The 16,191-nt window shown below is 45.6% G+C and overlaps 1 protein-coding gene across 2 annotated transcripts in view; it reads left to right on the forward strand.

Annotated features, from left to right (window-relative positions):
* The first annotated feature begins 757 nt into the window (after nucleotides 1-757).
* Nucleotides 758-16,191, forward strand: part of BTBD8 (BTB domain containing 8) — a 51,300-nt gene continuing 35,866 nt past the window's right edge. Inside the window, exons 1-4 of one of the 2 annotated variants that reach the window (XM_064147996.1) lie at nucleotides 758-1,076; nucleotides 1,174-1,359; nucleotides 14,144-14,409; nucleotides 15,677-15,794. In XM_064147996.1, the coding sequence (XP_064004066.1) occupies nucleotides 967-1,076; nucleotides 1,174-1,359; nucleotides 14,144-14,409; nucleotides 15,677-15,794 (680 nt within the window). In that variant the 5' untranslated portion in view covers nucleotides 758-966. The remainder of the gene's footprint in view (nucleotides 1,077-1,173; nucleotides 1,360-14,143; nucleotides 14,410-15,676; nucleotides 15,795-16,191) is intronic. The other variant, XM_064147995.1, reaches the window with a different exon arrangement.

Below are 16,191 nucleotides of genomic sequence, written 5' to 3' on the forward strand. Positions count from 1 at the left end.
CAAGAAAGTGGACCAAGCGGCGCTGTCAGCCATGTATGAGCTCCTGGCTGGCAGTTTGCTTCCTGTCGTGCAGCTCACAAAATCTGAGCAAGTACTGCAACAATCACAGGCAAGTTCCATCCACAACTGGTACCTGCCTTTCAAGGATGATTTCCCCCTGATTTTTTTCAGCATTTAACAACTTAGATGGTTACATGCTTCTTTTTCTCAAAGTTGGAAGGTTCTTCCTTGCCTAAGAAGGGTGCTGGACAACAGCTTTCGTCCACACGGCCGGTGAATTTCCCGGTGAGCCCGCTGGCGCTGAGGAGTCCGGCTTTTCCTCAGGAGTAGGGGCGGGCCAGCAGGCCAGCCGCGGAGAGCTGCTCACCGGAGCTGCGCACTGCAGGACTGTACTCCCGCGCTCTGCAAAGTGCGGCAGGTGCACACGTAACAGGCCACAATCAAAAGGCAGGCTCTGACAGAAGAGCTCGGCCGGAAAACGCGCCGACTGGACAGCAGCAGGGAACGAGACAGGCCTCGGGAAGTCCGAGCTAGGGCTGCGGCCAGCAGAGGGCGCACTCTTGTGGCAGCCGGAAGGGCCCTCCTGCCGGCCCCGCCCCCGCGGAGAGGCCCCGCCCCGGCCGCGGTGAGGGAAGGAGGGAGGGCCCGGGCCGCCCGCCCCCCGCCAGGGTGCCGCCGGGGGAGGGCGGGGTCAGGCGGCGAGCCGACGGGCCTCATTGGCGGAGGCGGCTGCTGGCTACGCCCACTGAGAGGGAGCGGGGAAGGCGGCGCAGCTGCGATTTGTCCTGGAGCTGTCCCTTGTCTCCGGCGGGGTCGGCATTGGCGGGAAGGTAGGCTGGCACCACCCGCTGCGGCGAGCGTTGTCCTTGTTTTCGTGAATACGGTAAGCAGCTTCACTGGCATCCGTTCGTCAGTCCCCGTCCCGCGTCCCTGCAGCCGTGCCGGACGCGGAGAGGCTACGTACACATGGCGCGGTGCGGCGGCGGCGCGGCGCCGAAGGGTCCCTGTCCGGCGACAGTGGAGCGGCACCGGTTAAAGGAGGCGCTGGCCGAGCAGCTCCGGCAGGACCTTAGCAGGTAGGACGCGGGGCGGTGGCCGAGCAATGGGGCGGCTCCGGGCGGGGAGACTGGCCCGGGCGGGCGGGGAGATGGCAGTAACGGTGCGCTCCCGCAGGTTGCTCGCAGAGGGGACGTGCTCCGACGTGATCGTCTGTGCGGGAGACTGGGAGCTGCGGGCGCACCGGGCAGTGCTGCTGGCGCGGGCGCCGCGGCTCCTCGCCGCGCTGGGCGGAGGACAGTCGCCTGGCACCGTGCTGCGGCTGGACGGCGTCGGGCTCGCGGAGACACGGCGCTTCTTGCGGTGAGTGCGCGGCCGCGGCGGGAGGGGCAGCGGCCTGGCCTCGGTACTGTCCCTGCAGTGCCCGACCTCTGCTGTTAACACCTGTTTGAAAACTTTCCCATTCAAAGCAGTGTCTTCACAGCCTTCCTGTACCATTGCCACATTACTTTCCCCTAACTGTTTTGCGCCGCCTTCGTCTCTCTGCTGACCGCATATGCTCTCCACTGTAGCATGTGATTTACAGTATGCAAAGGCTTTGTAACAGCAAGAGAAAATGCAACAGAAATCCTGAATGTATCCTTTAAAATTATCTGTGCCTACTAATACCCCTGTTAGCAGGATGATCTCATGAACGCAGCAAAGAAAAGTCACCGTAGTGGCATGTTAAAAAAGAAAAATAGATAAAAGTTTTAGATTTGTAAACCTAGCAGGACTTCAGATTATATGAAGATGCATTCAGGATGCATCAGGTGACTGTGGTCATCCATGGTCTAGGCTCAACACTGACTGGGCATCCCACAGCAAGCCGTGCTGCACCGAGGGAGCAGCATATGGGCTGGCTGCTCCCCAGGACTGGTGCAAGGGCCACTGTGTTTTCACGTTGCCAGCTAATTGGCCTATACCCGATGTCTTGCTCCGGATCTCAGCTGAGTTACATCAGGAGTGTTGGCTGGTGCTACTACCAGCCCTTGCAATCCTCCTTACCTCTTAAATTTCTCTAATCCTTCCAGTGCACAGAGCAGAGTGGTGGTGCCACCTACCTCCTATATAAAAGTGTTGATGTTAGAACTGATGGGCACTTTGAGGTGTGCACAGAAGCAGAGTGGTAGGTGCTCTGGGGTTTTAGATTCGTTCAGGATGTGCTTCTGAAAAGTATGCACTTAGGTGCCAAGAGGAAGCTGAAAGTATTGCAGTTTTAAAGTTTAATGCCTAAAATACAACCTAGGTCAACTTCTCCCTATTGGTTTCACTCATTCTTTCCTTAAATTTGTAAATAAAGCAGCAGATGGCTAATGATAAGTGTTCAGAATGCTAACGTTACAATAATGATGAAAGGAGGCGTTTCAAATTGAGAATCATTTCAAAGCCATGGAATTACTGCTGTGGAGCAGGCTGACAAACTGGCATTCTTTAGATTGCTGTCAAAGTCTGGCTAGAGCATTTGCAAAATAAGCACTAAGGACCAAAACTGCAGAAGTTTTGCCTCCTGTTTTTCTTAATTCCATTATTACTTGAGTTTTTGTTGTTCCCTGATATTTATATTAAGTAGATCTGATTTTAGGAAGGACAGAAAGACATAATGACAGATACAGTTAAAAAGCAATAACTGTGGATCAAACACAAAGGAATACAATTGTCCTTGTGCCATTTATTGCCGTGGGGGGTAATTTGCAGTACCAGCTGTTGATGCAATGTAGACAGCCAAGGCCGTGGGCATATGACATTTGTGTACTTCTGTATCAGGCACTAGAAGAATGCTATACCTAGATTAAGCACAGGCAAAAATACTCTCGAAGGTGAACCTTTAGACAGCCTGTTGACACCAGCTTTTTTCTTGTGGACTCTGCACACCTTTCCTTTGTAGAAAAAAAATCTTAGTCTGTAGCAAGTGCTACTAATACAACAATACTCTATAGCATTGTTCCAGGTTCATCTGTCACTTAGTCCCACCTATTGCAATCTTATTGTTGGTCATGTCTGTTGGAACGTTTTCTGTGTGCAGAGGGGAAAAACAAAACAAACAGAAGGTGAGGTATTTGTTAAGACTCCTTGACATCAGGCTGACATTACAGAAGATGATGGCTTAGCTCTGTTTTCAGCTTGACCTTCTCACGCATGTGAGGTTTTCATGAAGTGATTACACTAAATACAACACAGCTTGGTTGTAAATGTTTCTTACTGCAGTGGTTTGGCCCTGGCTGTGGGCCAGATGCCCACCAAAGCTGCTCTATCACTCCCTTTCTTAGTTGGACAGGAGAGGGGGGAAATACATCAAAAGCACAGGAGTCAAGAAAGAAGTAATTAATAAAATGCAAAGGCTGTGTGTAGAAGCAAAAGCAAAGATATTATTCCCTACTTCTCATGAGCAGACAGTGTTGGGTCACTCCTGGGAATCAGAGCTTCAGTATGTGTAGCAGTTGCTCCAGAGGAGAGACACCATCAATGAATGTCCCCACTCTTCCTTTGTTGACTTAACATATCTGTGAGCTGACATCATACAGCATGGAATACCCCTATGGTCAGTTTGTGTCAGCTCCTTCGGCTGTGACACCTCCCAAGATTTTGCCCATTCCTTAGTGTATTCTTGGGGTGCTGCTCACCTCAGCAGTAGCCAAAACACTGGTGTGTTATCAATACCCAGCTATATTGCTGCAAAACAGCACTAGAATGGTGCTCTGGAGAGAATGAGCTCCAGCTCAGCCAAACCAAATACACTTTAAATACAGCATCCCAGTTAGAGTTCCATAGCAGTGGACTGAAAAGTAGTGAAGCAGGGAAATACTTCTTTACAGGATCACAGGATTATTAGGGATTGGAAGAGACCCAAGGAGATCATCGAGTCCAACCCCCCTGCCAGAGCAGAACCACACAACCTAGCACAGATCACAGAGGAACACATCCAGACAGGCCTTGAAAGTCTCCAGAGAAGGAGACTCCACAACCTCTCTGGGGAGCCTGTTCCAGTGCTCTGGGACCATTACAGGAAAGAAGTTCCCCCTTGTGTTGAGGCGGAACCTCTTTTGCTGCAACTTACACCCATTGCTCCTTGTCCTGTCACAGGGAGCAGTGAGCAGAGCCTGTCCCCCCTCCCCTGGCCAGCCTGCAGATAATTACAAACATTTATAAAATCCCCTCTGTCTTCTCTTCTCCAGACTAAAAAGCCCCAGGTCACTCAGCCTCTCCTTGTCAGCCATGCCATTCCTCCTCTGGACCCTCTCCAGCAGATCCCTGTCCCTCTTAAACTGGGGAGCCCAAAACTGAACACAGTATTCAAGAGGAGGTCTCACCAGGGCAGGGTAGAGGGGGAGTAGAACCTCCCTTGATCTGCTGGACACACTCTTCTTAATACACCCCAGGATCCCATTGGACTTCTTGGCCACAAGGGCACATTGCTGTGCCATGGGTAACTTGTTAGCCACCAGCACCCCCAGGTCCCTCTCCACAGGGCTGCTCTCCATCAGATCACCTCCCAGCCTGTACTGGTGCAGTTTATTACTCCTTCCTGTATGCAGGACTCTGCACTTGTCTTGGTTGAACTTCATCTGGTTCCTCTGTGCCCTGCTCTCAGTCTTTCCAAGTCTCACTGGATGGCAGCACAGCCTTCAGCTGTATCAGCCAAGCCTCCCAGCTTGGTGTCATCAGCAAACTTGCTGAGCAGACTCTGTCCCCTCATCAGTGTCATTGATAAAGATGTTAAACAGGACTGTCCCCAGCACTGATCTCTGGGGTACACCACTAGTCACAGCTCTCCAACTGGACCTGGCACCATTGATCACCACCCTCTGAACTCTATCTTGCAACCAGTTCCTAACCCACTTCACTGTCTGCTCTTTCATCCCACACTTCCTCAGCTTGCTCACTAAAATGTCATGGGAGACAGTGTCAAAGGCCTTGCTGAGGTCAAGGTAGACTACATCCACTGGTTTCCCTGAATCTACCCATTCAGTTATGGCATCATAGAATGCTATCAGGTTAGTCTAGCAAGACTTCCCCTTGGTAAATCCATGCTGACGACTCCTGATAACCACCTTCTCTTCCAAGTTCCTTGTGATGCCCTCCAACAGGAGATGCTCCATCATTTTTCCAGGGATGGAGGTGAGGCTGACTGGTCTATAGTTCCTTGGAACCTCTTTCTTGCTCTTTTTGAAGACTGGAGTGCCATTGGCTCTCCTCCAGTCCTCAGGCACCTCTCCTGTCTGCCACAATTTGGCAAAGATGATGGAGAGTGGTAGAGCAATAACATCAAACAGATCTCTCAGCACCCTTGGGTGCATCCCATCACAGCCCATGGACTTGTTAATGTTTAATTTGTATAACTGATCCCTAACCCAGTCTGCACTGACCAGTGGGGGGCATTCCCTCCTCCAGGCTTCCTCTCCTTCATCCAGGGTCTGGAGTACATAGAAGAGTTCAGCCTTAGGTGTAAAGACTGAAACAAAGAAGGCATTCTTTAACTAACTTCTTTATGAGATTATTCTTGCTGGTTGCTAAATTGTCATAATCCTTGTTGGATGGTGCCTATATAGAGAAAACAAACCTGGTTTCTGCTCGTGTACACTAAAGTCCATGATGCTTATGCCTTAGCAATCTTACTGTTAGGCTTGGGCATTCCCTTCTACTGGGTTATGACTGCAGACCACTCTGTTTTAGAAGAAAAGCATACCTCCTGTGTTCCCAAAATGTTGTGGGTTGTACAGTTTATTCTGATGTGGTTCTTTTGTTCTCATTGCTTGTGTCTGTTGATGTGGTGTACCCCACCATGCAAGCAGTATATTCTCTGAGTGACTTATTCATAGGCTACAAAACAAGCTAACCACAAAAATGCCTTTCTGTCGCATTGCAGTTGCACTTTTTGCCTCAAAACCAGTTCCCTACCTTAATACATAAGGGAATCATCAATACAGGTGAAAAAAAATCCATCTGAAAACAAATGGAATTAGCAGACCCTGCCATACAAATAAGGGCAACGTGGGAAATGTGACTCGACTGTTACTGTCTTAAGCTTTGTGAAATAGTAAATCCTGAATTATGGAAGTTAAAGCACTCTGTAAAGATTTAATCTCCAGTCAACAGTGAAAGCTGAGAAAGCTGAAAACAAGTTATTGGGAACTAAGTGTTTATTTCCCAAGGTAAGAGGTTAAGGAATTTGCTTCTCTGAATAGCTAAGCAGTTCTAACTTAGTGGCTTTCATTCATGCAACCATATTCTGTGTTCTGAGTTTGTTACTACGGCACCAAGTTGGTTTGTTGCCATTATAAGGTAGTCACTGTGAATAATCAGACTTTGCTAAGTGCAGAAGAGATGGAAGAAAATGAAGTACTGCATGAAGCTTGTAATTTAAATTTTATGCTGCATCCTGTTGGGGGAAGAAATCCTTAACCATGATCATTTTGGGTTTTTTTTTTGATGAAAGCAGGCTTTAAACACATGCCAAACATTGACAACCTTATTTCCTTTCCACATACATAGAAACAATGAGCTTGGCTTTTTTTTTTATGGGATTGGAGCTTTTTGATCCATGTTTCTATTTCATTTCAGTTTCTCAGAGGAAGCTGAGAAGCTAAACTGTCAAGTTGCAGTATATTTGATACACATTTGATTTTAACATCTTGCTTTGGAAAACATAGTATCTTAATGCCATGGAGTTATGGCCTTAGGAAAAGAAGAAGGAGAAAAAATTGATTTGAGAGACTTGAGTAGAAGCCTTTCACTGGGACTGTGACTACTTCAAGGGTCAGATTCTCCTGAAATGCTCAGCTTTCATGAGAAACTGGAGAATTTAATTAGCATCTGTGTGAGGCAGCAAGGCAGATGATGTTGCATCTCATGAGAAGAAATTTACTGAAATACTTATCTCAAGAAATCAATTAAGTTAAAATAATTATCTTAGCTGCAAAACTTAAGCAGATGGTTCTTACAGCAAATCTAAAGGGAGATGGAAGACATTTAAATGATTAAGGTAAGTTGAAGTTGTGCATATGACATCCCTAGCTTCCACTACCAAAGATTCACTGCTATAGGTGTAGTGCTGAAATATTTTTGCTTCAACTCTACTAAGATTAAGTGCAGTGCATAGGAGTATTGGCTGTGTCTTGAGTTTTGTTAAATATATCAGTGTATTAAAACCACAGTCAGGGAGTGGTTCAGAGACACTGTACATTTGCAGTAGTATTCTATTATTAAGGGTTAATATATCTTTGTTTTATTTTGGCATTTCATAGTTGTAAATGCAGATTGGTTCAAGTAAAACTGTGTAATGTGGTGTTTTTACCTGAAAGGGCATTGTAGCCAGGTGGAGGGTGGCCTCTTCTCCCAGGTAACCAGCAATAGAACAAGGGGACACAGTCTCAAGTTGTGCCAGGGTAGGTATAGGCTGGATATTAGGAAGAAGTTCTTCACAGAGAGAGTGATTTCCCATTGGAATGGGCTGCCCAGGGAGGTGGTGGAGGCACTGTCCCTGGGGGTCTTCAAGAAAAGCCTGGATGAAGCACTTAGTGCCATGGTCTAGTTGATTGGATAGGGCAGGGTGATAGGTTGGACTGGATGATCTTGGAGGTCTCTTCCAACCTGGTTGATTCTATGAGTCTATATGGAAGGTATTTCAGAGATAACCTAGTTACTATGTGAAGTTATGTGTGTGCTATGTGGAAAACTTGTTGGAAGCAACACACAGCATCTGTACAACTTGTAAATAAAGGAAAAACAATTTTGGGTGTCTGATTTCATTAATTCATTAATGAAATTCGTTAATTTCATTAATTGCATTTTCCTCTATACTACCAAATGAGTGTCCTGGTTTGGGCTTCTATGCTTGTCTCTGTATTCGTAGTGTGCTTTTTTCAGGACAATTAAAATGCTAAACTGTTGTGCTAGTTTGAGCCTAGCTGGGATATTTTAGTGAGAGGAATTAGATTATAGGCTGCAAAAAGGAAGCAATGATGATGTCTACTTCACTTCCAGGCTTACTGAGATGAATAAAATCAAGAACATAAACATAGATAATAGAATTTGCTCTCTGGCTTTGGGGCTGCACTTCTCTCTCTAACCTAACTTGCTGCCTGACTAATCCCTCTGCTTCCTAACTCCCCTGTCCAATCCTCCAAACTCACCTTGAATGATAAGGTGATAAGGTAGAGGGGTGGGAAGAAGGTGGAAGTGTGTTTGGGAGCCCCACCTGGGGACTCTGGTTTCTGGGAGGGCTGTTGTGTTTCTGTATTACTTTGTAACTTGTCTATTTCTGTATCTATTGTAAATACCTGCTTGTATATCGTGCTAAGCTGTAAACATAAAGCTTCATTCTAATTTCCAGATCAGCTGAGTCTAGTCTGGGTGATTCTTCTGAAGTGGGGGGGTGTGTGTAACACTCAAACCATCACAACTGTGAAACACAGATTTTCCCTTTTTCCTGTGTGTTGGTCTTCTATGCCAACAGCTTCTTGCTGTGCACAGCATTTATGTGGAAGGAGTTCCTGATTTTCTGATGTACGCTAGCATTAACAATCAGCTCCTGTTGCTAGCCCATAGAAAAATACATGGCAATAAGAAAACAAAAATCCTCTTCCCTGGCATTAATGGCTATTGTGCAAGAGTGCTTTATAATCTCTTTGCTAATGCTCTGCAAATCTGGGCATATATGCAACATATCCACAGTTATGTACAAGATCTGTCTATTTCAACAGCTAGTGTCTAAACTCTTCTCCAGTGACATCAATGTGTAACTTTAGCAAGTGGCAGGCAGCTCTCTTCTCCAGATGATCTCTCATTAACTCTGAGCAAGTGGAAGCATTTCAAGGTGGATGTCTAATTAGTTTAGAATTTTTATTTATGTATTTAACAACTGCTTTAGGACAAGAGGAGAGCCCATCCTAACAGCTTTCAATAAAGGATGATGATCATAATAAGGGTGTTAATTCCAGTGACTTCTGGTCACTGGAACACACAAAAGTGGGTGCCTCGTACTTTTAAATAGGATATTTCAGGAAAATAAAACCTGCCTTTTCTCACTTACATTCTTAGTTGTGTTGTCTGCATGGTCATTAGTAGCATTTAATGTATGTGTGATTTTGTCAGTCTAGTGGACAGTGGGTGTTGTCCACAATATGCAGATCATACAATCATAGAGTCACAGAATCGACCAGGTTGGAAGAGACCTCCAAGATCATCCAGTCCAACCTAGCACCCAGCCCTGTCCAATCAACCAGACCATGGCACTAAGTGCCTCATCCAGGCTTTGCTTCAACACCTCCAGGGATGGTGACTCCACCACCTCCCTGGGCAGCCCATTCCAATGCCAATCACTCTCTCTGCCAACAACTTCCTCCTAATATCCAGCCTATACTTCCCCTGGCACAACTTGAGACTGTGTCCTCTTCTTCTGTTGCTGGTTGTCTGGGAGAAGAGACCTCCCTTCAGGTAGTTGTAGACAGCAAAGAGGTCACCCCTGAGCCTCCTCTTCTCCAGCTCCCTCAGCCTCTCCTCATAGTGTTTGTGTTCCAGGCCCCTCACCAGCTTTGTTGCCCTTCTCTGGACACCTTCCAGCACCTCAACATCTCTCTTGAACTGAGGGGCCCAGAACTGGACACAGTACTCAAGGTGTTGAGTACAGGGGCAGAATAACCTCCCTCATCCTACTGGCCACACTGTTCCTAATCCAGGCCAGGATGCCATTGGCTCTCTTGGCCACCTGGGCACACTGCTGGCTCATCTTCACCTACTATCTACCAGTACCCCCAGGTCCCTTTTTGCCTGGCTGCTCTCCAGCCACTCTGTCCCCAGCCTGTAGTGCTGCTCGGGGTTGTTGTGCCCCAAGTGCAGAACCCTGCCCTTGGCCTTGTTAAATCTCATCCCAATGGTCTCTGCCCACCCATCCAGCCTGTCAAGGTCCCTCTGCAGGGCTCTCCTACCCTCCAATAGATCAACACCTGCTCCTAGCTTGGTGTCATCTGCAAACTTACTGTTGCAGGGCTCAATCCCCTCATCCAGATCATCAATAAAGGTAGTGCACAGGACTGGGCCCAGCACTGATCCCTGGGGAATATCACTAGTGACAGCTGCCAACTGGATGTGCCACCATTCACCACCACCCTCTGGGCCCATATGTACCTCTTGACTCAAAAGGACCAAAGAATGCTTTTTTGACCCAAGCATTATTTTAGGAATTTGGGGCTGTGTGTGTGATTTTTTTTTTTTCTTTAATATTTTCAGTGAGAAAAAAAATGTCTTGATGATTCTAGTCAGTAAATAAAAGTAGTATATTCAGGGTCTGGATTAAGCAGGACTCTAATAAGCAGCTATTCTGGGCTTCTGGAAGTAATCAATCCAAGACTGTGGCTGAATTTTAAATGTTAACTGAAATAATCAGCAGTCCTTATCTTTTTACAGGAAAAAAAAAAACTATTTCAAAAGGAATAAGTTTTAAGATCTAGAAACCAGATACTTAGTTCTAGTTTAACAACATGCTACATGTTCCATTTACTGAGTTCCTACTCGTGGTAAGAGTGCCATTTTTTATATTGACCTAAGGTTAGTGATAGCAGAATTGCATTCCTGAGGTTTGTTATGGATTATCTGAAAATACCCTGAGGCTTCTCAGGAGATTGTTTGCCTCATTGCCTATCTTGTCAGATTCTTTATGGACATATTTTTCAGTTACTGGCAGAAAGTAAGCAGGAGTATTCATTAATTTATGGCAAAGCAGTATACCTGTTGTAGCTAATTGTCTTTCCTCCTCACAGTCAATTGTACTACATTTACATCTTGAATATGTAATAGCTCCACAGCAACAAAAGGGTGGAAAAAGTAAAATTACAGTGGCAATGTAAATTAATGTGTTATGAATGGCAGTTTTCTTTCAACAACCCCTTACAAGGCATCTTGCTTTAGTTTTTCACATTTGGTGTGTTACCAGCCAAACAGAGAGGGATCTGGGGGTACTGATTGATACCCACCTGAACATGAGCCAGGAGTGTGCCCAGGTGGCCAAGAGAGCCAGTGGCATCCTGGCCTGCATCAGGAATGGTGTGGTCAGCAGGAGCAGGGAGGTCATTCTGCCCCTGTACTCTGCACTGGTTAGACCACACCTCGAGTACTGTGTTCAGTTCTGGGCCCCCCAGTTTAGGAAGGACACTGAGATGCTTGAGCGTGTCCAGAGAAGGGCGACGAGGCTGGGGAGAGGCCTTGAGCACAGCCCTACGAGGAGAGGCTGAGGGAGTTGGGATTGGTTAGCCTGGAGAAGAGGAGGCTCAGGGGTGACCTTATTGCTGTCTACAACTACCTGAGGGGTGGTTGTGGCCAGGAGGAGGTTGCTCTCTTTTCTCAGGTGGCCAGCACCAGAACGAGAGGACACAGCCTCAGGCTATGCCAGGGGAAATTTAGGCTGGAGGTGAGGAGAAAGTTCTTCACTGAGAGAGTCATTGGACACTGGAATGGGCTGCCCGGGGAGGTGGTGGAGTCGCCATCCCTGGGGCTGTTCAAGGCAGGATTGGACGTGGCACTTGGTGCCATGGTCTAGCCTTGAGCTCTGTGGTAAAGGGTTGGACTTGATGATCTGTGAGGTCTCTTCCCACCCTGATGATACTGTGTGATACTGTGACTTTTGTAGTTGTGATATTTGCTTACAGCTGGCGAAGAAGCAGGGATAAAGCAGGAATGATCGAATTTTGTCCAGTAGTTGTATTGTTTGTGTGAGTTCAAGTGGAAGTCACATCATTGGACTTCAAGTGGGAGGATGCAATGTGGAGAAATAACTTGAAGACAGAACTTCAGAGTACTTTGGTGAAATTCTGAAATCTGCAGTTTTAACTGGGTGTCTACACTTAATTCCTGTTCTTGGACTGTACTGCTGTAGTGCTGTAAAACACAGATGTTAAGTACTGAGAAACACAGTGAAGAGGGAGAATGTGTGGAATTTGGGTTTGAATTTTCTGAGGAATTGCAAAGTCTTCCTGCTCCAGCAAGCAGCCTGTAGTCCTGTTCTTAGTCATATGGCATATTATTACTTGTCTTTCCCTCATGCTCATCTTATGCTGGGTTGGAAAGTACTGTAAATATGAGAAGCAATTGATGGTCAGGCTAAGTTCACAGGTTGGGAATTTTGAAAGCACACACAGGTACAGGAACCTTAAAAACCTATGTAAAGGTAGTCCATCAGTCTTGCTGTTTCAGAGTGAAATTTTATTCCTGTCACATTTTCCTGACCCTTGGCTTTCAAAATCTAAGAAAATACTAAAATTCCCATTCTGTACATTCTTGGGTTTTGTCTTTCTCTCTTGACAATAGCCAAGACCAAAAAAGCCCTACCCAACCCAATCCTTCAAATACAGGATTTAAGACAGAAGATAGTTTCTTTGTCTGTTTTCTCTGCTGCTTTAGAGGACGGTGCCTAAATAGCATTCTCAGATTGCTGTGTTCCCAGTATTAACAATAAACCCTCTTTGCTCTGGAATGAGTGACTAAATGAAGATCTGCAAGTCCATGTCTGCTAAATCCAAAGTAACTGTAGCTCTCCTGGTAAATGTTGCTAACTTCATCTGTGTGGTATGAAACGGTTGATAAAGCATGTTATCTCTTCACATTGACTTTTAAAGGCTCCATTAAGATTGTTGACATGCAGTATCTTTCTATAAATATGAGATCTTTGCAGTCACAGAATGTGGGCTTTGTTAGCCTTTCCAGATCTTGAGCCAAAAATAAAGTGGTGAAACAGATGGGCAAGTGGGAAGCTGGAGTTACTCTATGGGCAAAATGAAAGTTCTTGGGTAATCTTAACTACAGATTTTCATGTTTTCAAGTGCTTCCTTTGAAGTTAAAATTCACATCTCAAACACCATTTGATAATAACCCTATACCATGTTTATGATTTTGTACTTGTCACCTTGATATTAGAAGGTTGTTTGTGTTTCTGGGCTTGTAAATTTTATGATAGTACAATCAAATGCCTTGGCCATACTAAAGTTTATAAATGAATCGTGTCACTGCTGTCACAGCTTGCTTCTACCTTTGCCAGTAGATTATTACAGTAGATGAGCTATAAAGAGCAGACAAAAAGTATGCCAAGGGAGGTGATTCTTCCCCTCCGCTCTCATGAGACCCCACATAGAGTACTGCATTCAGCTCTAGGGCCTCCAACATAAGAAGGACACATATCTGTTAGAGCAAATCCAGAGGAGGGCCATGAAAATTATCAGAGGGCTGGAGCACCTCTCCTGTGAACATTGGCTGAGAGAGTTGTATTTGTTGTGTCTGGAGAAAAGAAGGCTTTGGAGAGATTTGTATCAGCCTCCCAGTACCTAAAGGGAGTGCCTACAGGAAAGCTGGAGAGGCACTTTTTACCAAGGCATGCACTGATAAAACAAGGGGTAATGGCTTTAAACTGGAAGAGGGTAGATGAAGAAATTCTTTGCTGGGAGAGTGTTGAAGCACTGGAACAGGTCGCCCAGAAAGGTTGTGGATGCTCCTTACCTGGAAATGTTCAAGACCAGGTTGGATGGGGCTTTGAGCAACCAGGTCTAGAAGAAGACATTCCTAGCCCATAGCAGGAGTTGGACCTAGATGACTTCATTAATGTTGATCAATATATAAAGTGTGAGTGCCAGGAGAAGGGAGCCAGGCTCTTCTTGGTGATGCCAAAAGACAGGACACGGGGCAGTGGGTGGAAGTTGAGGGGAGGAATTTTTTCACTGTAAGAATGACAGAACATTGGAACAGGCTGCCCAGTGAGGTTGCAGAGGGTCTGAAGATATTCAAGGCCTGCCTGGATGCATCCCAGTGTGATCTGGTATAGGTGATCCTGCTCTGGTGGGGGGGGTTAAATGATCTTTTGAGGTCCTTTCCAGCCTCTGACATTGATTCTGCAATTTAAGGTCCTTTCCAACCCAAACTGTTCTATAATTTATGCTTTCAAGCATTGCAGAAATAAGTTTTCTAAAGAGACAGTTTCAGAAAGAGGGGTGGTGGGCAGGAGGGTACTGTTAAGCACTGCAGAGTCCATCTTTTCTGGTTATCAACTTTGTTGGTGGAAAAAAAATGTCGATTTTGTTTTGATCAATTGAAAAATTACAGGAGTAAATGTAGTGTCATCTTCTAGGCTTGTATATACATCTGATAAAAATCTCGAAGATGAGGAGCTGGCTATGATGAAAAAAGTATTGGAACCCAAAATGATACAAGAAAACAACACTGCTACCCTTGAGAGCACCCAAACAAATGTGAATTGTCTTGGAGATGGTGAAAGAACACCTGTTGATCAGAATACACTAAGTGAAGCTGTGCAGGAAGTTGTTTGCTCATCCTGTATTGAAGAGGAAATCCCAGAAGTGGTCACTGATGCAGAAAGCCACAAAGCCACCACAGGTAGGTTTGGACTTACACTTTTGTTCATTTTTGGGGTGGTGTTTTTTGATGGGTGAGGGTTTTTTCCTTTCTTTCTTTTAAATAATTATCCAACAGCTGATGTAAAAATGCAGGCAAAGATTAAAGCTCTTGTTATGAGGAGAGGCTGAGGGAGCTGGGGTTGTTTAGCCTAGAGAAGAGGAGGCTCACGGGTGACCTCATTGCTGTCTACAACTACCTGAAGGGACATTGTAAGCCAGGTGGGGGTTGGTCTCAACCAGACAACCAGCAATAGAACAAGGGGACACAGTCTCAAGTTGTGCCGGGTGAAGTATAGGCTGGATGTTAGGAGGAATTTCTTGCCAGAGAGAGTGATTGGCATTGGAATGGGCTGCCCAGGGAGGTGGTGGAGTCACTGTCCCTGGAGGTGTTCAAGAAAAGACTGGCTGAGGCACTTAGTGCCATGGTGTAGTTGACTGGATGGGGCTGGGAGAAAGGTTGGACTGGATGATCTTGGAGGTCTCTTCCAACCTGGTTGAGTCTATGATTGTATGAACACGTGGATGTTCTTTGCTATGGTGTACCTCATTCTCTCACACTTAGAAAATATGAATTGCTGCAGAAACTTGGCAGGAGTTGCTCTCAGCCAGCATGTAGTGTAATAGATCTGATAGGATTTGCCAGGCTTTGGGCACATCAATCAGCATCGTGTCCCATCTTTTTTCTGTAATACAGCAAACTCAAGTCCTCAGCACATAGGATTTCATAGAGCAGAATCTCTTATTTCCTTTTCTAACAGATTATGTTGCTTCCACTGCTGTCCTATGAGGCTTTGGGAATCTTTTAGAATCTTCCTTACTACCACTGTGAATGAAGTAACATGAGGAAATGCATAACTGCATCTACACCAGAGGTGTTGACTGCTACAGCTGTGTCAATTAAGATAGGATCAAGTGACACATCTGTTCAGGCAAAAGCTTGCAGCACTGCATGACCCTGAACTAATTCAGTCTACTTTAATGCATTAGCACCAGATTTCTGTAGGAAAAAATGAACTGCCTACGTAATCCTATGAAATAATAACTTCTTTACATCTCAAATATGAAGTGTTTGTCAGTCAAACCCAGGAAAAAGGAACATTTGGAACCTCTTCAAGGAAAAATCTAGCCTGAATATACAACATTAAAATGTCAGATTCTTTATTTAAAATATTCTGAGTTGCCTGTGTACTGTCAATGATGTAGTCTACACCAGACACAGTGAAAATAACTTTCTTTCCATCTTGCAGGTAATTCCAAGCTAGAAACTGCATCTGCATTAGGAGAAGACTTAATAATGCTCTACAAGAAGTGCTGTTGTCCAGATACTAATATATGTGTAGAAGGCAAAGTTTTTCAAGCTCACAGGTACTCACAGGCTTGGATGGATGGTTGGATGCTTCACTGGGTAAAAAACTGGCTGGCTGGCCCCAAGGAATGGTGGTGAATGGAGTCCAATCCAGCTGGCAGATGGTCACAAGTGGTGTTCCCCAGGACTCGTATTTGGGGACAGTTCTTTTATAATGTCTTGATTGATGATCTGGATGAGGGCATTGAGTGCACCCTCACTAAGTTTCCAGGTGCCACTAAGTTGGGAGTGAGTGTTAACCTACTTGAGAGTAAGAATGGTCTACAAAAGGACCTTGACAGGCTGCATTGGTGGATTGAGGCCAGTTATATGAGGTTCAACAAGGCAAAGTGCAAGGTCCTGTCTTGGGTCACAACAAGCCCAGACAACACTACAGGCTTAGAGAAAGAGTGGGTG

This window comes from Pogoniulus pusillus, chromosome 8, assembly GCF_015220805.1.
Source record: "Pogoniulus pusillus isolate bPogPus1 chromosome 8, bPogPus1.pri, whole genome shotgun sequence".
Classification (NCBI taxonomy): domain Eukaryota; kingdom Metazoa; phylum Chordata; class Aves; order Piciformes; family Lybiidae; genus Pogoniulus; species Pogoniulus pusillus.